General features: G+C 44.0%; 1 protein-coding gene across 2 annotated transcripts; it reads right to left on the minus strand.

Moving 5' to 3' along the window:
- Nucleotides 1-198: 198 nt before the first annotated feature.
- ccnd1 (cyclin D1) lies at nucleotides 199-27,400 on the minus strand. Of its 2 annotated transcripts, none has more exons than XM_069904585.1 (5): nucleotides 27,344-27,400; nucleotides 25,364-25,579; nucleotides 23,776-23,935; nucleotides 19,062-19,210; nucleotides 199-3,904 (listed from the first exon to the last, which is right to left on the minus strand). In XM_069904585.1, exons 2-5 carry the CDS (start codon nucleotides 25,532-25,534, stop codon nucleotides 3,749-3,751), a joined length of 636 nt encoding a protein of 211 aa, XP_069760686.1. In that variant the 5' UTR covers nucleotides 25,535-25,579; nucleotides 27,344-27,400; the 3' UTR covers nucleotides 199-3,748. The 2 variants fall into 2 exon arrangements, with proteins under 2 accessions (XP_069760686.1, XP_069760677.1); XM_069904576.1 differs by lacking the exon at nucleotides 27,344-27,400 and adding an exon at nucleotides 26,981-27,321.

Consider the following 27,400-nt stretch of genomic DNA (forward strand, 5'->3'; position numbering starts at 1 on the left):
CCTTTACTGTAGTCATCTTAATATTTAGATGTAAATCTGCTCCATGGTCCTGGAGAAATGCTCTTGTTTTTACCGTGCAATGAATGAATGACAAATAAAGGCAAGTTGACAATACCCTATGGTACACAGATTCCATCTTTTGCAAACCACAGTCTAACCCAGCAAAACAAAAAAAAACTTAAAAGACAGAAGCGCAAGCAGCTTTTCAAAATATTTTTTATTTCTATTCTGTTGGAAACTTGTCTAGTACAGGTCTGTTTGTGAAAATGTGCATTTCAGACCATGAACAGTGACATTTTGTAAAATATAAAAGTACAAATTTGTAGTTGAATGCTTTATATAGATTGTGACCATCTGAAAATATGTGAAACAATGTTTTTAAAAAACAGACATAATTGTCGGTACGTGAAACCCCTAGTCAGCCTTTGGCCTTTCAGTACAGATTATCTTCTTTAATATAAAAATACAGTACACTGCCTTATCGGTACACAACCTTGTACAACCAACATCCGTTGTCTGTGCAGCATTTATGGTTATAAACTGGAAGGTTCAGAAGAACAGAGATGCCAAATGCAGAAGTGACTTGAGGTAAGCAAATGTTCCTGAAATTCAGACATTATACATCAGAACTATCTTGGATCCTGAAATCCTTCAGACAGAACCCCTTTTCAGATAAATGTACAACGCATTTCAGTTTTCAGTAAAACAGGACTATGAGGCAATATGTGAAACAAAAAAAAAACCCCGGTGTAAAGGTCTGGTTAACTGTAGTTTGAGGTAATGTGAACAGGAACCTTTTTTTTGGAATAGAGCAGTAATCACATTAAGTAGAACTGATCACATTAACAAAAAAAAATCTACAAAAACTGATGTCAATATCATAATTTTCTATGTGAAAATTAAAACCTATAACATGGCAGTATATGGCATTAATAAAAACTGATCCAAAAATAGCAGCAAAACACAATGACAAAGAGGATTTTTATTTTTTTTTAAAAAAAGAGGAAAAAGCAAAAAAAAAATGTTAATTTCAAACCAAGCTGGGAACGTTTCTGTAGCAGCTCAAAAGGAGTGTCCACTCCATTACTTACAATCAACACCATAAACGGCAGTATCACACACACATCCCTCCATCACATGCTCTTCACACCACATCAACAAACTGAGTTTAGTTTCTCCTCCTCACCTCTACTACTTTCTAGCATCAGTACAAACCAAGATGTGCAAATTTTCTATCATTATCTAGAAGCCGGGGTGCAAGACACTGGAACAACTCAATGTTTCTTTCTTCTCCAAGACCGATTCTACAAAAAAAAATCAAAACTACGGTGTTCCTCGTTTTTCGCTCACCGAAGGGAAAAGATCAATCTTTAAATGGGGGCCTTAAAATAAAATGTACATACAATAAGGAATCCAATCCACCAGCACTCTTAATGTGGGGCGTGTAATAGCAGCAGCTTAATCCAGGTTTCCTGCCTCTTCACACTCGTCTGGGCTCTAGCCACTAGAAGCACCAATATTGCCTCATTCGTCCATCTGCACACCGAACTGAACAAGAGAGAATAAAGAGAGAACCTGGTCTCGAGATTCTGTGGTTCAGCATCTCCAATAAGGGTAGGTCAATACATTTCCTTCCCAGTCGGTTTCAACTTGTGGAACTACAAGAGCATTGGGGTGCAGCACAGAAGAACGGGCCAAACTTGCGGGAGACAACTATTTCCATCAAGTGAAAATGCTGATAGTTTGGCCAGCCTGTAGCTTCTGGGCAGGTGATAATTTCACTTTCTCCAACAGCAGCAGTATCATCACCAAACTGCTGTCATTGGTGGCAGAGAGGGTGATGGGAAAAGAGCAGTCATTATTGCCAACGCATCCTTCTCAATCTATAAACACTTGCAATACCATTTTAAACAGGTTCCCCTGTCCCCCCCAACACGCATTTAAAATCCTCCTCATTGACCATAGCTCGTACGTTAAGAGCTCAACCACGTCCTCTCATACCCCTACCAGGTTTCGCTAGGTTGTGTATCCGACAAGGAACAGAATCCTTTGTAGCAAGCAGGTGCAGATGCCCAAATCTGCACAGCAGCCAGTCACACTGATAAATACACCACTAGTGAATGCTCCCTCAACCGTCTAGAAATCCCTGTTCTAAGGATCTCCTTTATTCTTACAAATAAATGGCCTCATGGCACTTGAATTTTTTTAAAAAGCAATTAATTTTGTGGATAGAGTCACTTTTGCTGAAGGACTAAGATCCTACAACTGCACCACAAGCGTTGAACTTTGATGTTTCTCCACTGGAAGCTTCTTCTACTTCAGTCTTACAATAAATAGATCTACGTTACCTTATAAATAAATTACATGAAGTTCCTTTCATTGTGGATAATTAAGCAAATAGCTTCCAGAACAATATGGTTACATTCTATGCGTGCTGATATAACCTGAAGAACACATCTACCCAGGCCCCATTTCTAAATTAGTTGGCACATGAAAGATTTCTAAACACTGTTCTTTCTATTTTAAAAAGGTCAGCGATGCCAGCAGTTTTGGAATGCAGTCATCTTCATTGGAATGTCACAATCCAAGCTTCATTTCCCTCTCAAACACCATAGTCAACATTATTTGCTCTTGCAAAACACAAGCATTTAATATTTCTAAACCATTCCATTTTTAAAAAAATTTTAAATTTCCACAAAAAAAGGACTTTAAAAAAAAATCTACCGACTGAAAGTGCTTTGAAATGGAATGGTTTGAGAAAGAAAGGCCATGGATTAAACTTGTCATCAGATGGCCAGAATGGGCCAACTCCAGCTATCACTCTATTTACATACGTTACTTCTGTCAAAAAAAAAATTAAAAGGCAAAGACTTTTTAAAAAGGTATTATAGCATTAGTAAGTGTGTGTATAATTAGCTGCATAGCCACGGGTAGTAAAATGGACCTGTACGAATAATAATAAGCTGGCAACCTGCAAGCCTCATGTATAGGTGATCCACAGACTCCAAAGAATACATATAATAATGCTGATAACTAAAATACACAAATAGGTTACATCAACCATTTATAAGGTGAAGAGGATAAGAACAAAGGAATCAAATTAACATTGGGACAAACTGATTATAAAGTGACTGGACACATAATGCAAGCAGGTATAGACAAGCCTAGATTGCTGTAAAAACTATGCATTGTTTCCTCACATTTTTTTTCCTTTTTTTAAAAGAAAAAAATGATTAAATTGTTACTACCTAAAACCCTCTTCTACATTAAAAATGGTTCATTCACACTCAAAAAAAAATCAAATCTAATAGCTCCCCTAATGACATATTCTAATATCTATTATTATAAAACGCAGAAGCATAAACACTTGATTTTAATTTTTTTTGTATATAAAAAACACTATTTCATTAATGTCTCATATAATCTGCATGTGTTTTGTGGCATATCACGTGTTCAGCATTGCAAATGCCTTCTTTGCCTTTTAACAGTTTCAGCCTTATCATACTTAAAACGCAAAGTGAAGGGACACAGGCACTGAAAGCATAAAAGGAAGCAGTTCCCTTCTTTTTACAATGTGCTGGAGGTTTTGGAGGGGAGGTCATGATGTTTTTTTATATATAATATATATATATTTTTATATATATATAGATATATATATATATCTATATATAGATATATATATAGATATATATAAAAAAAAATAGAGCGAGCATTTCCTTGCAAGTTGCATGTGATCACTTGTCAAGCATCATAGATTCACGTCCCGTACATCAGTCGGTGTGTAGGAGAGGTCCAGTTCATCCTCAATAGTCTTTGTTTCGGGTGATATGCTGGTGTGTTGTACCTGGCGCAGGCTTGACTCTAGAAGAGACTCGATCTGTTCCTGGCAGGCCCGTAAACAATCCTGTGTGAAGGTAACCAAAGAATAACAGAACAAATATTAAACATCGGAACAGCATCACAAGGAATAGAAAAGCTTGGGGCTTTTATAAACTTAAGTAGTTAGCAGATTCAATCTGTGCCAACAATTATTGTCCATCCCTATTGCCCCAGAAATGAAGTTAAACAGAAGTCTGCAGACACAGTGGTTGAAGTAAAAAACACAATGCTGGAGAAACTCAGCAGGTCAGTGACCTTTATATAGCAAAGCTAAAGATAATAAGCAACGTTTCAGGCTTGAGCCCTTCATCAAGGTATGAGAAAAATATAGACATGCGCCTGAACAAAATGATGGGGGGGGGGGGGCAAGGGAGGACTACAGTCCCACAGACAGGAGGTGGATAAGGGAGGGAGGGCACACTAGCAAGCGTGGGGTGGGGGGGGGGAGGCGCAGTGAATAGAAGGGGAGGGGGTGAAGAAATGGAGGAAAGATAAAGAAATGGCAAAGAATGGAGAATGGAAAGACCAGCAGAAAACAGTTATTAATGCCATCCAGTTGGAAAGTGCCCAGGCGGAAAATTTAGTGCTGCTCCTCCAATGTATGGTGGCCTTGGTAGGCTAGTAAGAGACTATGGACAGACAAGTCAGCATGGAAGTGGGGCACGGAAATTAATTGAAATGGTAGCTCCTGAAGTAAAGAGGCTGCTCCCATCGATGGCTCAGGTGAAGATGGGCCAAAGCTGGCAAGGCAGCAGATTTTGTTCCCTAAAGAAAATCAGGTAATTTTTTGTGTGGCAATTCAGTAACTACTGTTATTTTTTAAAAAAAAACCCACCATTTATTTTAATTAATCAAATTTAAACTCTCTAGTTCCCAGGACAAAATTCAAACTCAGGGCATAAATCACGAAAATCTGTAGACACCATGTTTGAAGTAAAAAACACAAAATGCTCGAGAAACTCAGCTGGTCAAATAGTGTCCTTTATGTAGCTAGACCCCTTCATCGAAGTATGGAAAAATGTCAGCAGGCATCTGAACTAAAGGATGGGGGGGTGGGGAGGGCAAAGGCAGGAGATGATAGGTGGAGAAGGAAGGGAGGGAGGGGACAGCAGCAATCGGGGGAAGAGGGACAGGTGGGTGGATGGAGGGAGAAGGGGGGGAGACCTGGAAAAACTGGAAAGGGGGAGGGGGAAAAAGTGAGCAGGTTAGCAGAAAGCAGAGAAGTCAATGTTAATGCCATCTGCCTGGAGCAACACTTCACACATATACACAGGACTGATTTACTGGGGTACTCCCTCTACATCGGAGAGACCGGTCACACATTGGCAGTTCACTTCGTTGAACACCACCACTACAGTAACAGAGTCCTCCAGGTAGCCAACAATTTCAATTCGGAGTCACACTCCCATGCTCACATGTCTGTCCATGGCCTTATTCTATCCCAACCTGACCACCCTGGAGGTACAACATTATTTTCTGCCTGGGCGCCCTCCAGAAAGATGGCATTAACATTAGCTTTCTGCTAACCAGCTTGCCTTTTCTTTCCCCTCCCCTTTTCCTGTCCTTCCAGTTTTCCCTCACCCACCCAGTTAACCCTCCTCCCCCTATCATCTCTTGCCTCGCCCCCTCCATCCTTTTGGTTCAGACACCTGCCGACATTTCTTCCATATCTTGATGAAGGGCTGAAGCCCGAAACATCAGTTTATGTATTTTTAACCTTTGCTACATAAATGACACTGTTTGACCAGCTGAGTTTCTCCAGCATTTTGTTTTTTTTCTTGATCTTGGGCGGCATGGTTCGTGTACTGGGGAGCGCAATGCTATTACAGCATCAGTGACTGGCGTTTAAATCTGGTGCTGTTTGTGTTTGTGCATTCTCTGCATGTCTGCGTGGATTTCCTCTGGGTGTTTTGGTTTCCTCCCATCAAAAATATACGGGGGGGGGGCGGATATAGGTAAATTGGAGTATTTGGTCAGCACGGATCGTGAGCTGGAAAATCCTGTTACAGTGTTGCGTGTCTCAATTAATTTTTTAATTTAGATCTCTGGCTGATACTCAAGGAACCAAACATAGAAATACTGGAGGAATTCGGCCAGTCTTGCAATAAAGACATATTGCCGTTGTTACAGGCCTGAGCCGATCTCTGGCTGATACTCAAGGAACCAAACATAGAAGTACTGGAGAAACTCGGCCAGTCTCACAATAAAGACCTATTGCCGATGTTACAGGCCTGAGCCCTTCCTCAAGGTATGGTTGCTGAGATCCTCCAGCATTTCTGTGCTTTGACTGCAATCGGAGCAGCTGCAAACTTTTGTGCTTCACTCAATGGTCAAGGAACAACCGCTTTGATCACAGCCAAAGATGGAAAGGTTTTGGAAAACTTGGCAGCTTCGGGTGTGGTCACCATGATGATGGAAAGGCCTGGGCTGGAGGATCAGAGGAATCTCAGTTGTAGATCTTGAATCAAGATTGCTAATAATTGCCATCAACTGTCATATAACCATATAACCGTTTACAGCACGGAAACAGGCCATGTCGGCCCTTCAAGTCCGTACCGGTTCACTTGAACAACTCCACTAGCTCCTCCGCAAACTCCTGAGGAATCTTGGTAATGAACACGGGAAATGTACATTAGTGCCAAATAAGCATGAAAAATTATCATAATTTTTATGAGGGGTATAGATCAGTGTTCCCAACCTCCCCACCCCCCCCTCACATACCGCCTTAAGTAATCCCTTACTAACCACAGAGCACCTACGGCATAGGATATCACAGGTGCTCTGTGGTTAGTAAGGGATTACTTAAGGTGGTATGTGAGCAAGAAGAAAAAATTGAGAACCACTGGTATAGACAGAGCGAACGCAAGCAGGCCTTTTGCACTGCGGCTGGGTGAGGCAAGACTAGAGACCATGGGCTAAGGGTGAAAGGAAAGGTGTTTAGGGGGAAATTCTTCCTGTAGAGAGTGGTGAGAGTGTGGAACAGAGGGGTCTAATTTACATAGAATAAAAATTTGGATAGGTACATGAATGGGAGGGGTATGGAGAGATATAGTCTGGGTGCAGGAAAATGGGACTAGGCAGAATAATAATCTGGTACAGACAAGGTGAGCTGAGGAACCCATTTCTGTGCTGTGGTGTTTTATAGTTCTATGCACAATATAAATAGATGAGAAAATGTGAAGTACAATGAAGGCGAAGGAGTAGCAGGATACCCCCAACATGGGAGCCAGCATAACCAAGTTCAACACTGCATCATTTCAAGAAGTTACTAGCCTGCAGTCAGTAGTCAAATTTCAAGCCTAACTGAGCTCTCTACAAGGGCGGTACATTAGCATAGCTGTTACAGTGTCAGTGACCATGGTTCTAATCTGACTCTATCTGTAAGGAGTTTGTATGTTCTCCCAGTGTTTGTGTGGGTTTCCTCCCACTCTTCAAAAATATATTGGGGATGTAAGCTAATTGAATGTAATTTGGCGGCATGAACTCATGTACTGTACTGTACTGTCTAAATTTAAAAAGAAAATTCACAGCAGTCAAATAAAGTAGCCACACTTGTAAAAGACAAATGTTTGGTTTTGTGTGCAAGGGGCAGATTTTGTAAACTACATATTTGGGGAGCTCAAAGTTTCTGTCAACCAAGTGAGACAATTTTCCACCCACGACGTGATGGAATTTGACAGCATCCTCGCAACCCTCCAAATACCGCAGGTACTGCGATGTCTTTGAAGTTGCCGGATGCATGATCAAAGTTTGGCAATCCACCAGCAGAAAGGGAGGGGGAGAAAACCAATTGGATATGTTCAACATTCAGCAACAGTAACTGCCCAGATACATCCCTCCCACCCTCTCTGCTGGAAGCAGAACAACAATTGCATTTTCCTGCAACATGAAACATTCCAGGATTGTGCCTGGTAAGTAATGTTGGTGCCAACGCAAACCACTCTGGCACGTGATGCCCAGATTCAACACAAATAATTCTGGAATGCTTCAATTCTGGTATTTATCCTTCCATCCATTTTGGGCTTTTTTTTGGTTTAAAGCCACATCATGTGTCCTTTCAATCTTTTCCCTCCCTACCCACCCACCCCCAAACCCTGACCTCAGGTCTGTCAAAGAGGTCAGGTCTAGACCTCTGGCTAGTCAAAGCATTTCAAGTGCTGAATTTATGATTATGATCCATGGTTTGGAACAAATGCTGTATTAATATCCTCTCTCCCCTCCAATAGGACCAATCGGAACTGTGACATCAAACAGAAGCAAAGGTAGAGTGGCAGAAGAAATTTTTAAATTAAGTCAAATTTACAGCATGGCAGAAGCCAATCCCAGCCGTTTAAACCCATGCCACCCAAATTACCCAACGCCACCACACATTTTGGAGGGTGGGATGAAACCTGAGCATCCAGAGGAAACCCATGCAGACACGGGGAGAAGGTTACAAACTCTTTATAGGCAGCGCAGGACACCAACCTGGGTCACCGGCGTCGTAACAGCGTGGCACTAACAACTTATGGTAACACACTGTCTGTTAATTCCAAGTCTGATACTTTCTTTATAGGGAGACAATGCAAAACAGTCGCACAAGCATTTTATTTGGGTCACACCACAATATTACATCTGATCTGTTTTCAGTGACTTGGGAGAATCAGTGCAGCATTTGAATCACAGCCATCAATCACAATCTGTCAGGGGCTACAGGGCTGAAAAAGGACAAAGGTCACCTCACAGTTATTCCTCCAAACCTTTCCCAGGGTTCCAGGGCTTATTTAGTCAGAGGAACAAATGAATGCCTGTCTATTAAATGACCACCATTTCCCCAAACATCACTCATGACGATTTACACACAAAATGACCTTGCCTACAACATCAAATGTGCAAAGCAGCAGAAGATAACCCACCTTGGTCCCGTGACATGCTACCATCACACAGATCCATTCAAAACAATCACCAATTCTATTTAACCACTGATTGGGAAAGAATGATAACAGGAATTAGAATCAACAGCTCCTTGTAAACAAGCATGAAGAGAGAAATAACATTTATTGCGAAGGACAAGCCAAAAGCCGGAAAGGGGAAAACATTAACCAAGCCCATTTTATTCTTTCATCGTACTTTCTACCAAGTCTTGGAGAACTCAAAGGAAAAAAAATGTCTGAAACATTTGCAAGTATAAATAGCCATTATGCACCTTGGATAAACCCAAAAATTACACAGACTGCAATGTGTTTCTGTCGATGCTGGTTAAAGGAAGAATGTTGTCTTGGAGATGTTGTTTGGCAATATCTCCACCAACTGATGCAACTTAGAATGGTGAGATTGGACCTAGATTGAAGCCTCATAGAAAGAAATGTTGGGGGTGTCAGCAAGTGCTCAATTCCTATTAGGTTGTCTAGGCCTCTACATTCCTTTCCAGAAATAAACACGCATCACTATACAAGGCATTATTTTATCTGTTTACTCTCAATCCTGCCTCAATAGCCACTTCACTGTTTGTAAAAATGTACAGATTTTATTTAAAAAATTTTTTTAATTCAATTTAATTTTAATTTGGTTAGGGAGCACAGTAACAGGCCCTTTTGGCCCATGAGCCCAATTGCACCCAAGGCGGGAGGAAACTGGGGCACCCAGGGAAAACCCACGCAGACAAGGGGAGAACATACAAACATACAAACTCCTTACAGACAGCACCAGATTTGAACTTCAGTCGCTGGCGCTGTAACAGTGTTGCACTAATGGCAACAGTGATGTCCCTTTCATTCCCCAGAAATGAAGGTGCAAGTGGCACAAAGATGCATAGATTTAGGGAAACCCTTCCTCTCTCATAACCTTCTCAGGTAGCTAAACAGTAGCTGGGAATTCTTGCTGCAGAATCCTTGGTGCGGGAATGTTGCACGTGTCAGAGGTACTATCTTTCCACAAGAGATGAAATGGAGGTCCCCCCATCTTCAAGCAGATATGACATATCCTATGGCACTTGGAAGATGTTACTCCTCATCCCCTATCCTTCAGGTAGTGACACACTTTCTTGGAGCTTGCTGTGTACAAGTTGGCAGCTGAGTTACCAACATCAATGTATAGATAGGACTTTAGAAGGCCTATAACTTGCTGCAGATTGTCAAAGGAGGAAGCAAAGCAGCAGTATTCAATTTAAATTGACTTTTGACTTAAATTTTAAATTTAATTGTAAATTTTGACACGCAGCACAATTAACGGGCACTTCTGGCCCTTGAGCCCGTGCTGCCAAAATATCCCAATTTACCTACAACCCCGTACGTTTTGACAGGTGGGAGGAAACCAGAGCACTCGGATGAAACCCACGCAGACACTGGCACAAATTCCTTACAGACAGTACCTGGGGTACTGGCACTCCAATAGAGTTGGGCTAACTTTTATGCTATCTGTGTCACAATGACTCCTATAAGCTGTCTGATGTTAGCTAGCAACTCGCCAGTTGGGTACTCATCTATGAGATGAATTGGTGGGCCTCACTAACAAGTCTTCACCCACCAGGAAATAAACTTGGAACCTTCATGACTTTTCCTGGTCTGTCACTGCAGAGCTATCGGCAAAGCTCTCGCCATTAAAACAAAGGGCATCAAGGGCACCTACAGGGTTTTACTGCTATCTCAATCAGCTAATTCGATGGAGATAATAGAACTAAGGTCTGGATCAGTAAAATATTCTGCTGTGCCAGAGCTCTTCCAAGGTCAACGGTACACCCAGAATTTCCTCTACTTATCGAAGTCAAATGCTTTTTCTCCACACCCCCTCGCCCACTTGGTGAATAACAGAAGTCAAAGAAGTAGCGCAACGCCAAGACAGCGCAAGGGACCTGGGTTCAATTCCACCGCCGTGTGTAAGGAGTTTGTACGTTCTCCCCAGGACGTGTGTGTTTTCCCTGGGTGCTCCGGTTTCCTCCTGCACCCCCCACCGCCAAAACATACAGGGTTGGTTGGGTTAATTGGGTGGCACGGGTTTCATGGACCGGAAAGCTGCGTTATATAGTTTACAATATTTTGCAAGATGGCAACTCTTCACTAGCCTTTATAAAGCATGCAAAAGAACGCTCCACTGTATCTCAGTGCACATAGCAATAATGAACAAAATCTCTATCTTGGCTAGTTTTCATTCAAACAGATGAAGTTTGCATAATGTGGAACCCATTACCAAGGACGTTTAATATTCAATCTTCATCCGATTCACCCTCAAGGGGGCAGAGACAAGTCACTTCCCTCAATGAATGCAATCCGTGTGATGAAGTAACCCACTGCTGCTTTGTTGGGCTCGAGAATTTCAACCAGTGGTTTTCAACCTTTTTTCTTTCCAGTCATATACCACTAAGTGATCCCTATGCCATCGGTGCTCTGTGATTAGTAAGGGATTGCTTAAGGTGGGATGTGGGTGGAAAGAAAAAGTTTGAAAACCACTGTTTTAATTGTACCTCATTGACTCGTTATGTGCACAGTTTCATAACTCCAAAGAAAATGGGCAATGACAAATTTTCTCAAGCAAAATATTTCAGTAACAATTGGGTCTAGAGCAGTGATTCTCAACCTTCCATTCCCACCCACATCTCACCTTAACCAATCCCTTACTAATCACAGAGCACTGATGGCAGAGGGCTTGCTTACAGTGGGATGAGTGGGAAGAAAAAGTTTGAAAACCACTGAATTAGACTCAGTAATAATGAAAGGTGGGTGACATTTTGGAAAATTGGGGGGGGGGGGGGAGCTCAGGAGGAAAGGGGCTGGTGAGTGATTTGGAACTTGCCATCTTCATCTCCCCATAGTGTCCAATTGTCCACATCACCATGACACTGAGCCCCCCCCCTCCTTGAACCACATGTTGAAACAAAGTACTAATTAATGTTGTGCCCTATGTCACTATCTTCCTGCATGCAATGGATAGCCAATAAGTTTTTTTTTGACAGATGAAACATTAAAACTCTCATTTAAGTGTCAGGACCACAGTATCCCTGATACAAGGCAACTAGTGTACAGAGCGCTGAAATATTCTAAGTGGGAATTGGACAGATTTCAGGCTTGCTCATTCGTTTGGACTTGGATTGCCAGTCTGAGGTCCGGGGACTGCCGGGGAAAGTGTACTTGTTATCTGGGACCCTGGTCCAGAGCAGGGAAAAAAAAATGTAAAAATCAAAGCCTCATCCGCAGCTTGTCAACTAAAAACGGCAAATCACACGCAACCACAGTAGAATAGTTTGCCAGTGAGCCCAAGACAAGACTGATACAAAAATGCACTGGTGTTGATTGCCCACATCTCAGAACAAGAAAAAAGCAACAAGAGGGAAAAGATTTCAGTTTCTGGGAATCACTCCAAGGTTCCCAAAGCCAATTTATTCAGGTATCCAGTAGTTTCTCCACATCTAAGATGACACCACACACACTCAAAAAAAAACCCCACAGGCACAAGGACAGGCTATGGTGAAATACCCCATCTCACACTTGCACTGCGCCCAACTGGTCAACGCAGGAAAACGTAGCGTGGGCCTTGATCGCTGGATGACCAGTGCAGAATCAGAAATGGCTGCAGTTCCTGGTTTTCAGATTTCCATCTGGTGGCATGGTTAGTGAAATGGTTAGCGCAACGCTGTTACAGTGCCGGGGTTTGAATCCAGCACTGTCTGTAAGGAGTTTGTACATTCTCTCTGACTCTGCATGGGTTTTCTCTGGGTATTCTGGTTTCAAAACATGCCGGGGTTGTTGGTCAATTGGACTCATGAGCTGAAAGGGTCTGTAAGGTCTATATTTTTGAAAAAATTAAATTCTTCGGATATTTTAGCATTTTATTGCTGAACCCCTTTAATTCTTTTCCCTAAATCATTGATGTTAATGGAGGAGCATCTCTGATATCAAGACTGAAGAGCAGTGGCGAGAGTTCAGACACTAGTCTCCTACAATTCTTTACTTAAACATCCAAGACCTGCGACCAGATCATCAGTAACAACTCCTAAGGCAGAAAAGGGGGAACTTTGTCCACTTGAAACATTAAACTGGGGCCCTAACCATTCTCTCTGAAGGATGAAAAAGGACCCACCATCTGCTTTAATGAAGAGCAGGGGAGTTGTCACCGATAACTTGGAAAGGATTTCTCCCCCAATTCACTATTTTTTAAAAAAGTGTGTTGGCATTTGTGAGAGCTTGCCGTGCATAAATCTGCCACCCTGTTATCCACAGGTGCCCAAACCCCAGATCAGTGGTTCTCAACCTTTTCCTTTCCACTCACATCCCACCTTAAGCAACCCCTTACTAATAATCACTGAGCACCTAAGATATAGGGGTTGCTTAAGGTAGGATGTGGGTGGAAAGAAAATGTTTGAAAACCGCTGTTTTATTCGTATTTAATTAACTCCTTAACTACAAAGGAAATGGGCCAATCACAATTTTTCTCAAGCAAAATATTTCAATAACAATTGGGTCTAGAGCAGTGATTCTTAACCTTCCCTTCCCACTCACATTCCATCTTAAGCAATCCCTTACTAATACAGAACACCGATGGCAGAGGGATTATTTAAGGTGGGATGTGAGAGGAAAGAAAAAAGTTGAGAACCACTGCCCCAGATGTTCTTTGATGAAAGTAAAGGTTCTACTATTGCCATGTGATACTGCATTTAGAATGTAAATTCTTTAACTTTGTCTACCATAAGGAAGACAGAGAGTCACCACTTTGTCCAGTGCCCCTCACAGAAAGGATGCCCCAGTGAGGAATGAACTCATGACCCCTGATTTACAAGACCAGTGCTCTAACCACTGAGCTATCAGAGCCTCTACAGAGCATTTTTAAAGGCGGCACGGTTGGCATACGTTAGTGCAACGCCTCTACAGCACCAGTGATCTCAAGAGCGGGGTTCAAAAAACCTGCACTGTCTGTAAGAAGTTTGCATGTTCTCCCCGTGTCTGCGTGGTTTTCCTACAGGGCTCCAGTTTCCTCCCACCGTTCAAAGCGTACTGGGGTTTAGATTAATAGGGTGTAAATTGGGCGGAACGGGAGCATGGGCTGAAATGGCCTGTTACCATGCTGACGGTGCTGCAGTCTAAATTTAAAAGTTAAAAAAGAGAGAATTAAAATAAGCCTTTCTAATGGCTGCACCCACTTCCCCTTAATCTTCTTTGAACAGAAGTGGAAGCATTTCAGAGTGGTAGTGGAGGGGTGGGGGTAGGCAAGGTGCCATCAGAAGGGTCATGTTTGCTTTTTAGTATTCTCACGTCTACAATCTCCAGAGAGAAACAGATGCCTAATCCAAGGTGTGTGGGCAGGCAAAAGATTAAGATAAAGACAATTAGAAACTTGATCACACCTAACAAAATCAATGTTCACACAATGGGGCAAGACCTTTTGAGATGCAGGCTTTCCAAGGGTATCAATTATGCTTAATTTGGGTTCTAACTACCTGCGATCAAAGTGGAAACAGGAAATTAGATCCAATGCCAAAACTGACTGAACTAAAAGCATCCATAAACACTTGAGACTAAAAAAACCTGCATGAAAATGAGCAAGGGCAAACAGAAATCCAATTTGCCCAAAACGTCGGTTATCTATCTTTGCCTCTTATGGACACTGCTGGGCCTGCTGAGTTACTCCAGCATTTTGTGTACTTACTACAATTACACCAGTGTCTGCAGACTCACTTGTTCCAAATGTATTAGAGCAGTTATTTCACATTTAATGAATAATCAGTTTATTTTCAATTTTTTAAAATTAAATCTGCACTTCAGGATTTTGACTGCAGAGTATTGATGCAGAGATCAAATCATTTTTAAAATCGCCTTTAGGTATCAATTTCCTTTCATCTTTTACTGGATGCAATTTAATTTTTTTTTTTACATTCTTCACCTACCCCCCCCCCCCCCCCCACCACCACCACATCTCCCCAATCCCTTTACATTCCCCCCAACTCCTCAAAGTGTGGACTGGATCATATCAGATTGCATGCTGAGCACAAGTTCGCCAATGACAATTTTTGTCAATTCTAACACCAAGTAAATGTGAAATGGCCTATAAAAGACTAATGTGGGCAAACAGATCTATTAAAATCTATTTGGGTGGCATGGTTGGCAAAACACTGTTACAGCGCCAGCATTGGGGACTGGGGTTTGAGATTTGTGCTGCAAGGAGTTTGTATATTCTCCCTGTGTCTGCGTGAGATTTCGCCGGAGACTCCAGCTTCCTCCCACATACCAAAGGGTGAGGGTCAATTGGGTGGCCCGGGCTCATGTGCCGAAATTGCCTGTTACCGTGCTGCATGTCTAAATTTAATTTTTTTAAAAATTATATCTCCCCCTTTTAGATATTTAATCAGAAAATCATCAACCTTTCTCTGGACCATTGATGCATTTTCACTGTGCACTCTCCGAGAATCCAGAACTACAAAAGCAGTATTCTTTAGAAAAGGCTTACAGCAAATCAGTCAAACACCAGGTGGCAATGTATCCACCTCACACCATTGCCAACAGCAGAAAGCAAACAAGAGCAGTAATTAGAAATATCATCTTTTCACAGCAACAGATGAGAGAAAGTCAGAGGAAGATCATGAAAAATACAGCTCTCTCCAACTGAGCAAATCCTCCCAGATCAGTTTAATTATCACCTCATCTGTAAACTCAAGACACAATTATGTCCCTTTGTTTACAGTCCCTGTCAACACCATAAAGGCAATCTTTGCTTTTGCTTCTGTGCAGTTAGTCGGTGGAGTACTGCAAAAGTTAATTTAGGCCAAGAGCTCTTGACCTAACACAATGTTTGGCCCCCACACTGGGATAGAAACAAAAGCCCATCTCTGCATCAGAAGTCCTGAATTGCTCTGCCTTGCATTTGCATTTAGCTTCCACTTGTTAAAAGAAACCCTCCTCCTCCAATTGATTTCACAACCCCCCCCCCCCCCACCCCCACCCCGAGTGTTTTATTGCTCGATTCCAACTGAGGCACATCTCCTGGCAGAAGAAAGCAGCAGCGTAAATCAGGCAACAACAACAACTAAAAAAAATCCCTGTTTTAACAAAGAGATAATGTTATTGTGAGGCTGCTCTCAGCCAATGACTTCCACAGCACAGTTGCAAGGTGCAATAAAATTGAACTGAGATCTTTGGGAAGTCTTGAATAAAAGACTGTGCCTCCACTTGACATTAAGAGGCTTTAGGTTATAGGCCACATATAAAGGTCACAGACACCACGAGGTCCATTTATCACATTTCTTATGAGCCATTTCCTCTTCTCCTTTTAAGCTTAACCCTCTGCCCATCTTCACTGGTACACTATTAATTGCTGGACAGCCACTAAAGTATCACACATCCATTGTTTCTATTGAATGCTGGAGTACATGGCTATTGTGACTGAACTCCTGAATTCCCTTTCATTTTGGCATCTCTAGCAGAGCTTTGCACACCCCTTCTTCGTCTTTGATGTGAATGTCTTTTAATCACCAATGCTGGCTTTGCAGTACACAAAATACCCTGGGATTTTGCAGTATTTAATTAGATCTGTGGCCAAAATACAATTTGCATGTTAACACTTTTTAAAAAAAAAATAAATCCGGGGTCCATTGCACTGGGTAAAAACAATGCTGGAGAAACTCAGCCGTTCAAAACAGTGCCCGTTATATAAAGTGCACTGTTTGACCTGCTGAGCTTCTCCAGCATTGTGCTTTTACTTCAATCACGGTGTCTGCAGACTTCCGTGTTTCCCATTGTACTGGGCCACAGATTGGTCGATAGGATGTTGAAGGTTTTCAATCAGTTCCCTGCTGAGGGGTGCATCAATCGGCTCGTCTTACTCCATAGAGAGGGGCATGAATCAGTTTTCTTTCTCTTGTTTCAAAGCACCCAATGGTGACAATACAGGAGGTTCAGTGCCCACAGAGCGTGGGGCTGAACCGAGAGTGAAGTGTGATGCAGGAGGGACTGTGCAGGTCGGACTGTTTAGGGGAAACAGTTAGCGGAGCAGTTAGTGCAATGCTGTTACAGCACCAGTGATCGGGCTGCCTGCAAGTTAGAGTTTGTACCTTCTCCCCGTGTCTGCGTGGGTTTTCCCCGGGGGGGGGCTTTGGTTTCTTTCAAAATGTACCAGAGGCGTAGGTTAATTGGGTGTAATGGCACGAGCACAGGCTCGTGAACCAAAAGAGCCTGTTACCGTACTGTATGTCTAAGTTTAAGGTCATGCCACATCCATGGGCCAGGTTGGGTGGAATGACCTCTTCTCTCCACCATGGTACTTGACCTGCTGAACCTTCTCCCTGCTCACTCAAGATTCCACCATGCTTCACCTGTAGTCACTAGTTAAGCTAACTAGGGTAAGCTGGGGAACTCAGGTTAGGCAGCATCACTGGTAGAAATGGTCAGTCAACATTTCAGGTTGGGACACTTTTAGAACTATAGAGCACTACAGGCCCTTCCAGTCTGTGCTGAACTATTTTTTATGCTACCTGGTCCCACTGATCTGCCCTGGACCATATCCCCCCCCCCCCCCCTGCCCCCCACCCACCCCAGAGCCCTCCTGTCCAAGTACCTATCCAAATTTTTCTTAAATTAAGTCTGTGTTTACTAATGGAAGCTCATTCCACATTCCCACCACTCTCTAGGTGAAGAAGTTCCCCTAATGTTCCCTTTAAACTTGCCCCTTTCACTTTTAATCCATGTCCTCTGGTTTTTATCTTCCCCAGTGGGGAAAAAAAACCTGCTTTTACTCAGTCTTTATCCATCATTATTTTGTGTACCTCTACCAAATGTCCCCCCCATTCTTCTGTGCTCCAGGAAATAAGTCCTGACCTGCTTAACTGTTCCCCGTTAACTCTGTTCTTCTTGTGCTTTGCCTGTACTCACTGGTTGAGCCAACAAGACACTGAAGTAACTTCAGTGGGTCAGGCACCATCATTGGTAGAAAAAGTCGGTCATCATTTCAGGTTGGGTCCTTGTTGTGAGACCGAAGCAAGAAGAGATGACATGGTTTTGGACAGAAGGTGCCAGCACTTGCGTTTTGAGAGGCTCAAGAGGGTTACCCGAAATGACCATGGATGTCGTCTGACCCACTGAGTTCCTCCAGCAGCTCACAGTTTGTTGATGATTCTAGCTTTTGCGTTTGAGACCCTCACTAGTGAAGCTTCACTCTCTAGCCGATCCTATCAGAGTGTGAAATTCCTCCACTTCAAATGATAGGAGACACCATCACCACACTTCCATTTACCACAGCACATCAGAACAATCTCGGCCACAGTGGACATTACAGCCCATCTCAACCTCCACTTTTCCTCCCTCACAGACCACAATCCCTGACTCTTCTTACATTCGCATGCCTATTTTAGAGCCTTTTAAATGTCCCTATTGTATCAAACAAACCCTGGGAGTGCATTCCAGATTAAAAACCTATCCCTGGCATCTCCGCTAAACATTCCCTTTAAACAGATGTCCTTTGGAATTGAACAGAGCCGCTCTGGGGAAAAAAGGTGCTGGGCGTCCATGCCACCTCTGCTCCTCATGATCTTATGTGCCTCCATGAAGTTGCCCCTCATCCACCGTCACTCCAAAGAGAAAAGTCCTAACGCTCCAATTTTTACCCTCTCAAGACATACCCTCTAATCCAAGCAGCATCCTGGCAAGTCTCCTCTGCATGACCCTGAAAGCTACCACAGCTTTCCTATAATAAGGAGGTGACTGCAACAGAGTGCAATATAAGAACTTGTTAACTGCAGATAGTGGCATTCATGTGCGTAAAAACGAGCCAAAACAGGCAAAATTCCACAGGGAAAAATAAAAAGCATCAGTAAAAGTGCACTTGAGGCAAACGTAAATGGCAAAGAGCTGAGTCGTGGGAGAGGCAGGGAGAACTTCTTGCATTTACCAACGAGGGCCCCCGTGCTTGCTCTTTGAGAGAGTTCCCCAACTTGCACCAATGTGCAGTGCAGACTTCCCCCATTCCAATGTTTTTTTTTAACATTATCGACCTTAAAGAGGAACAGCACATTCCGATTTTGCGTTAAACGAGAAATCTGCAGTGCGCCAGTGTCAAGTGCAGTGCACAAAAGTGCTGGACAAACTCAGCAGGTCACGCAGCAAGTAAACGGTAACCAATGTCTTGGGCCCTGGCTCTTCAAAAGGAATGAGCTCGGGAGCGAAACACATGACCTGCCACGTTTCTCCAGCACGTTCCCGATTTTTTTTAAGACCTGAGACACTTACCGGGTCACACTTAATGATCTGTGATAAGAAGTCTGTGAGGGACTGATAGGAAAGGAGACTGTTAATGCTTCCCAGGTGGAGACCATGCACTGCTGCAGCCATGCTTCCTGCGGCTATCATGGAGGGCGGATTCGATATAAATTTGACGTCTGCAAAAGAATCAGAAAGAAAAATGTTGCCAAAATCTTCCCAATGAGCATTTTTCAGAGAAGCGGCGCTGCACCGCGATCACCCACTGGTCTCCCTCTCGTCACCACACATCGGCACGTGATGGTGTGGGGGCTCCAGGAGCTGGAAACCTCCTGATCCGACGATGCCCCGGCAGGCAGCCAAGGCCGCACTCCAAACCACTCTTCCCCATGACGGCAGATCGGAACCCCGCTGTCGGCAGGGGGATGGGCAACGGTGAGCGTGGGGCCTCTAGATTGAGCCATATCAGGGACACTCCTTGGCACAAACACACAGGCTCCAGAAAGGTAACACATGAAACTTAAGGCACACAGTTCTCAGACCACTTCTCTACCAGCGACTGCCTCGTACAAACACCGTTCTATCCCTTTGTGTCACAACCCAGTATTGTACAGGAGGTGACTAATTTCAGAATATTAACGAGGGGGCGAGGAGATACGAGAGGGGTGGGTGCCTCAAAGTGAAGAATATGCCATCATAGCAACGGAATAGTATCGGACCTCTTAAAATGATCTTCCCCTCCTTCTTGTGGCAAATTGTATGAATATGTGGTTATTGTTCGTAAGTGTATTTTACGTACCTGGGCAATGGCAGCAAGAATCTCATTACATCTGCATATTATACTCATTAATAATAAACTCTCAGCATTAGCCTATCCTTGTGATATTGTGCCGTAGAGTGGAAGATTAATTGAAAACAATAATGTGCCAGGAGTGGATAGTCAAAAAAAATTAGTGTGGTGAGAAGACACCCAACCCTCTTCTATCCCCCTCAACCACACGTCCCTCCTCACGCACCTCAATCTTCTGTCCTATCACACACTTCAGCAGTATTATAACCCCCCCCACCCCCCCAGGAAGACAAATCCGATAAAAGCTTCTAACTCTCTCTTTTGTATGTATACGAGTCGAGGGGCTGGGGATGGATGTTACCCAGCACTTCGAATCACTTGTGAAAGAAAATAAAGGCAACTGTTTGGGGCCAAATCCTAACGACTACCGAAACTGCAGCCTTCTGACAGGCTTCAACAAGCTGCATTCTTGAAGCAGCAAAGAGCTGATTTCAAGTTGATGTCATGATCAAGTCAAAAATTCTTCATGCCCTGTAAACGTTAGGGATGTGCGACGGTTTACCCACACTGGCCTGGTTACTGGCTCCCCCTTTGGGCATTTGGCTCTCCTGAACACCATTCTAACTTTTGGTAAATGGAAGATGTCTTTGAAGAATTACCCAGTTAGTTGTCAATGCCAAGAACTATTCATGGCTGGCAATTATGTGTTAACCTCAAACAACTCGACTAATGTTTTTTTATGCTCTACCGCAGTACAAAGGAAGATCTTTAGCAAAATCCAGCCCTATTAAGCAGACAAATTCAGAGGTTGAATAAAAGGATTTCTGCTCAACATCACCTTGAATGTAATCCCTTCCCATTAAAAGTCTTTTGAATCATCCCTCCTCCCCCCCCCCCACCCACCGCACACCCACACTCACCACCCCCTTCCCACTTGTTCCGTCTTTTGAAAAGGATAATTACTTCATTGCTGTATTTATGCATTCTATCCAGCGCGGAGAAGCAAATGTCGTGTTTCAGGAATTAGCCTGGTCTATTTCTTTCTTTGTTCCTTCCCCCTCCCCCCCCCCAAAAAAAAAGTAACTGGTGCCATTGATCAAAGTACTGGAATGCTAGCAATCCTCAACCTTTGAACTGTCCTGATTTAGTCCTGCGGTGGAAGAGCCAACACCGCAAAGTAGGGCTCAAGCTAGTAAAAACAGTTTTCAAACTTTTCCCATCCTCAGTGCAACTGCAAGGGGGCCGCAGGTTTCTGGCACTAACTGAAGTAGCCGCAGCAGCTAAAGACGTCTCTGCATTCTCAGGTTTGAGCTCTCATCTGCACCTTGTCCTCTGAAACCATGGTCTGGACAACCACGCAGGCAAACGAAACCGGGTCTGCAAAAGGCGTCCACAACCTCCACTTGAAATCAGAAGTGGATGAGCTCTCTCCGTCACTTTGTTTAATTCCAGTTTTACACTCACATAACCCTGATGCTATTAGTGCTCTGTGATTAGTAAGGGATTGCTTAAGGTGGGATGTGAGAGGTTCTAGACCCAATTGTTACTGAAATATTTTGCTTGAGAAAAATTGTTATTGGCCCATTTTCTTTGGAGTTATGAAACAGTGCACATAACAAGTCAGTGAGGGACAATTAAAACAGTGGTTTTCAAACTTCTTTCCACCCATATACCACCTTAAGCAATCCCTTACTAATCACAGAGCACTGATGGCATAGGGTATGGCAAAATGGTATGTGAGTGGAAAGAAAAAAGTTGGGAATCACTGGGCTATCTGGAAATGCTCAACTCCAGCTTTTCTCTCAGTTCTTCATGACTCCCAGAAGGCAGCTTCAATGGGGCAAAAGAGTTGGTCAAAAAATATTTAAATAACCCAACTGCCAGGTTCTATTCTCCCTCGACCGTTTTCCCAAGGCACATCCTCAAACCAAGCATCTGCTCCTTTGCCAGCGTAACTGATAGTTCTGGGGTAAGGCTTCAACAGTCAGCTTTCAGATTTTAGATTTATTGTCAGAGTTCAGACATGACATCACATACAACCGTGAGATTCTTCTTCCTGTGGGCCAGGCAAAATTACCACTTATTGGTTGTGCAAGAAAACTGTACACAACATACAAATGTACACAAATAAAGAAATGAAAAGAGATAATGAAGGTAAATAAACTGACTGTGCAATACAGAGTAAAAAAAATTTATAAAGTGCAGAAGTAAGAGTCCTGAAATCAGTTAGCACAATGCTCTTAAAGCGTCAGTGATTGGAGTCAGGGTTCGAATCCTGCGCTGACTGTAAGGAATTTGTACGTTCTCCCTGAGTCTGCGTGGGTTTTCACTGGGAGCTCTGTTTTCCTCCCACCCTCCAAAATGTACAGGGGGTGGTAGGTGAATTGGGTGGCACAGGATCAAAGGTCAAATTGCCCTGTTACCATGCTGCATGTCTAAATAAACGAGTCCCTGATTGGGTTTGTTGTTGAGGAATGTGGTGGTGGAGGAGTAGCAGCTGTTCCTGAACCTGGTGGCGCAAGTCTTGTGCAACTATACCCCTTTACTGATGGCAGCTGCAAGAATAGACTATGTGCTGGATGGTGTGGAACCTTGATGATTGCTGCTGCTCTCTGACAGCAGCATTCCCTGCAGATGTTCTCAATAGTAGGGAGGGTTTTGACTGTGATTTCCTGGGCTGTGTCCACTTCCTTTTGGAGGGCTTTGGAGCCAATGCACCAGAAGTGGTGCCAACTGACTACTTTGCTTCTCCTTTTGATGACCATTATGGAGAGCACACAAGATTCTCTCCCCTCGCTGCCCTTCCCCAAAATGAGCTCGTCAGCTTTAGCAGCAGGAGATGATGAAGGGAAGAAAACCGCTGAAAGGCAGTCGCGGGCCAAGATTTTTAAAAAACTTGCAACCTGGTATGTGGTCTTCTCGAGGGGACAGACATCCCCAGCACCAGACCAAATTACCTGTGGTGTGGGCTACGGCCAGACAAACAAATCCTACCAGTTTGCTACTTCCTCAAAGCTCAATGGGTTTACCTCATTTGTCTCTTAGGCAGAAAGCCAGGGAAGACTGAGCATTCAATTCCACCTTGTGATCTTAGCCGGCACACTAGGATGAGACTCAAAAGCTTCAAACTGAGGTGAGGCATGAGCAGCATTAACATTATAGTTGCCAAGAATACCATTCCCAAATACTGCCCAACAAGTGTGTGTGTGTGTGTGATCTGTGCAGGAGGCTGATTTGATAGGCCACATTGCTATTTCGTGAGCATTTAAGTTCCTAAACACTGACGTTGCCTGCTGAGGCAGACGGCACCAGTCCCCACAGAATAATCCCTGCCACGCTTTGCACCAAATTTAGGATCTCGAGGTCTGCAATTCTCGCAGCGAGATGCTCATTTAGAGAAAATGTGCAAAAGTCATGGGGGGAAATACAGTGGAATGTGGCTATTCAGAGCCTTGGTATCATTAACAGTTCCTGACAGTCATTGGCAAAGACAGATGACACATTCATCTTGTGCTACAAAGAGCACAAAACCCAACGGAGGCTTGACCAGAATCTTCACAGGGATAAAAAACTATTGAGTGTCACCTATTTGTCAGCTGTACCCACAATGACCTGCAGGAATGAGGCGCTGAAACTGTAACCCATTAAGCCACATTCAACTGAGTGCCAATTCCTTCATGATCCACTGTGCCGGCTACAAGTTAATGCATTGTATTTGCCATGCAGAGGGTAATCCATTTAATCAGTGATGGGGATCTCAGCTCTTCATTCCTGTTGGTTCCCATAGTTCAAAACCAGTTTACTCAAATGCAAAATTCAAGCTGTTTTAAATGAACACAAAAGCCACACAGTAGCTCGAGGTGCAGCCACCTGGATGCGTGGCTTCCATTTGCTTGCACGTTATTAAGTCATCAAGCCCCCTCCGCCCCATCTGATCAAGCAGAGAGGCCATACCTGTAGCACACAGAGCCACAAAAGTCTGGGCATGCTTGCGGATGATCTGCTTGCTGTCCTTGGGGATGGGAAGCTTGTTGAGGAAGTGTTCAATGAAATCGTGAGGTGTCACGGAGGCAAGATCCCACTTTAGCTTGTTGAGAACCAGCAACTCCATTTTCTGAAACAAAATACACAAATGTATGGGGCAGACTGCGGGACGACCAGCAGCAGAGACGAACATCATTTATACATTTAATGTGACTCACAGATGAGAACGGGGATGATTGGATAACTCTGCTGTCAATCAAATCAAAAGTCCTCATTATCATTACTCTTTGCGACCAGGATTATTTGGTGGCCCACAAGATGCGTGTCACTGTTCTCCAGCCACTGAATTTCGGCAGGATGATCCCACTTACCAGATGTTGTTGCGGCCACCGTCATCAACAGCATTTCCCCTGCTCTTTAGATGGACTGTTTTGGAGTAAGTGGCCTTTGTTTGTTGTACAACTAACATTTTGCATTGAGAAGCCAACTCCATCTCCAACTCATAAACCCAAAAATGGATGTAAAAAAAACCATTTTAAACTCCCATCCTGCTAATCTTGCACAAAATATTTTCCCCAGTCCGAATTAAATTGGAAATACTCTGCTTCTATTTTAATTCAAGAGAATAGTAGAATACATTTTTAAAAAATAATTACGATCCCCCGATGATGGAGAGACCATGTTGGATGGATAGTTTGTAAGGAAACAAGACACTAACACAACCCCCGCGTGGCTAAAGGAACTCAGCCGGTCAGGCGGCATCCGTGGAGGGCGGAGGGCAGTGGGTCCTGATGCAGGGTTTCCACCCCAAAAAGTTGTCCTCACAGATGCTGCCTGACTCGCTTTCACTTTCAGGAGCACCAGCGCTCCTGCCAACAGAGGGCGCCAACGACCCGCACATGGAACAAGATCCCTGTGGCAATTAATGTTAAAAATACATGGGGGGGAATGTCAAATGCTGAGAAAGGTAACATTTGCGAACCGAGTGTGCAATTTTTTTTTTTGTCTCCCATTGCAAAGCCCCCCCAGAACCAGACCATGTCCCGTCTGGACCAATCTAAACACGGAAACCCACAAATCCCCATTATAAATGGAAAGTGATCAGGACGCGTTTTTTATTGGCAATTTCAGGGTATTTTTGTTTGCATGTTTGGTTGTGGGGATGAAGTTCAAAGTGCAACGTGGTAACCCAATTTGCGAATGGGAATCCGATCTGGAGAGGACACTCGATCGATGCAATTGCGCTGACCGAGCAAAGTTGGGAGTAAAGTGCGTGGGCTTGTCGAGTGGACCAACATCTCCAAGGAGGCGGCGGTGACCGAAATGACCCGAACTCTCCCCCACCCCCAAAATGTGCAGACATCAGGGTTGATGAGATTTGGTGACCGGAGAGAGAATTGGGGAACAACCGACTTTGCCTTTGAACAGGGAGCGAGGGCATCCCAGTTTGGCTGGACAATGCAGCAGGGGAAGGGGTGGGGGGAGAGGGCACAGTGACCCAGACAATGTGTGTGCATATCGGGGGGAGGGGGGGGGGGATGGAAAGGCTCCAATTTACCAGCAATTCCTCGGGTCGGATCGAGTGATCGGTATAAATGCTGAGTTTTTCCGCCGTTAATGGAATGGTTTCCTTCATTTTGGACGCCAAGAACATGCAGGTCGCTCCCAATAATTGCAAGTGGTTCTTCTTCGTGACTTCAATCGACAAATATCGATCCAAGTAATTCATGGCAATTGGAAATACCTCCTCTTCGCATTTCTGTTCTTCGCATACCTGGTCAAGGAAGATTATAGGGGGGGGGGGGGGAATGTTGGAGGTTAGACCTTCACACAATCTGCTGGGAGATAAATATTTCTGAGGGTTTGGTCTTAATAACTTAATGCTTAATGCTGAACCATTTTCATGGTAACGAATTCTAGATGAGCGAATGTCACTCTCTCCCCCTCTCTCTCTCACTCACACACGCTCCCCAAACGAGTTCCATTTTCAAGTCGTCATATTTTCAAAAAATATTTAAAAATATTTAAAAATTAGCACGGGCGATCGAAATGAGACGAAAACCTTCCCCGTGCGATTCTTTTTCGATTGCAACCGCACACGGGGCACTTCAAAGCACGGAACCCCCTGAAAATAACTAAAGTTCGGTGCCCGGGGGGGGGGGGGAGGGAAAGGGGTGTCAGCGATTTGCGTTAGGTACTGCTCGCAAGTTTCGCGTGAAAGCCTCCGACATCGGTCTGAGCCCGACTTCAAAAAATGATTAAAAATAGAGAGAGGGCGAAAAGCCGGGCGCAAACAGCACGAAAATGTGCCCCAGCCCCTCAGCCTTCAGCCCCGCCGTGTTTGCCACCGTGGGACCCCCGCGGTCCCCCCCAAGTTTTCCTTTTTCTCCCCCCCCCCACCCGCAAGTTCCTGAGAACTTTTGGAGAAGCCGGAACGTGGGTGTCCGTCCGTTTCAACAAAGAATCGTGTCAGTTTCCCCCAGATACACGCCGAAACCGGCTGGAAATCGACCACCCGCTTCCCCCAACCATCTCGCTTCGCCCAGTCTTGCAGGGAGGTTGCAATCCCTCAAATTTCACTGATTTTTGCCTTATCTTAAAAGTTCGGGCAGCAATACGGAACAAAGATGGCGTATAATACTGGCACACATAGAACTGCATACGTGTACAAGGTTATTTAAGGTTTTAAAATTAATTTCTCAGCCCCAGAAACTGCGGAAAACTTTTGCAACAAAAATAGAGGGGAGATTAAATGTTTGCATCCCCACTCCTCCACGCTGGGCCTTTGAGATACAACAGCACTGTCCGGCTCCACAACTTTACAGAGGGCTACTTAGAAGCTCAAGGCTGCAGCGGAGGTGTTGGGAAGGAATTCTACACCGGGGTGGGGGGGGGGGGGGAACAAAGCTGCAGAAATGGGCTGAAGATGAGCGGACCGGGGCTGGTGGTGGTGGGAAAGAGAAGCTTTCCAGGGGTGGGTGACAGCCCCCTCTTCCCTTCCACCGCTCGCTGTCAAAGACCGCACTCTGCCCAAATCAGGCGAATTTGGTTTTTATAAAAGGGGGGGGGGGGGGAAGAAAATCCTCTGTAGGGGCAACTCCGATGGAAATTCTGCAAAAATAAATGTAAAATGGACAAACACACAAAGATATACTTTATAATTCTCTCCACAAACCTCCAGCATCCAAGTCGCAACAATCTTCCTCATCGAAGGCATAATGTCTTTTTGAACGCATTTGAAGTAACTTATAGAGGGAAGAGAATTCTCTTCGCTTTTGAGCATATTATGCAGGACGCGATCATTGATTAAATTGGGATCCTTATAAGCTCTCCTGATGGTGTCTTCTTCGCAGCATAGTAGCTGATATTCCATTGCTAGGGATTTTTTTTTCCTTTTTTTCACTCTTTCTACCTCTCTCTCTCTCTCTCTCTCTCCTTATTGCATTGACTAAAACGGAGGATCCTGCTGCCTCTGGAGGCTATAGTTCAGGGGTAGGAAAAAACTTAACTATAACGTGCCCACCAGTGACGCAATTACCTCTTGGTTGTTGTTATGCAGAGCAGCTGGGACTGAGAGATCAAAGGAGAAATGGAA

This window comes from Narcine bancroftii, chromosome 1, assembly GCF_036971445.1.
Source record: "Narcine bancroftii isolate sNarBan1 chromosome 1, sNarBan1.hap1, whole genome shotgun sequence".
NCBI lineage: Eukaryota > Metazoa > Chordata > Chondrichthyes > Torpediniformes > Narcinidae > Narcine > Narcine bancroftii.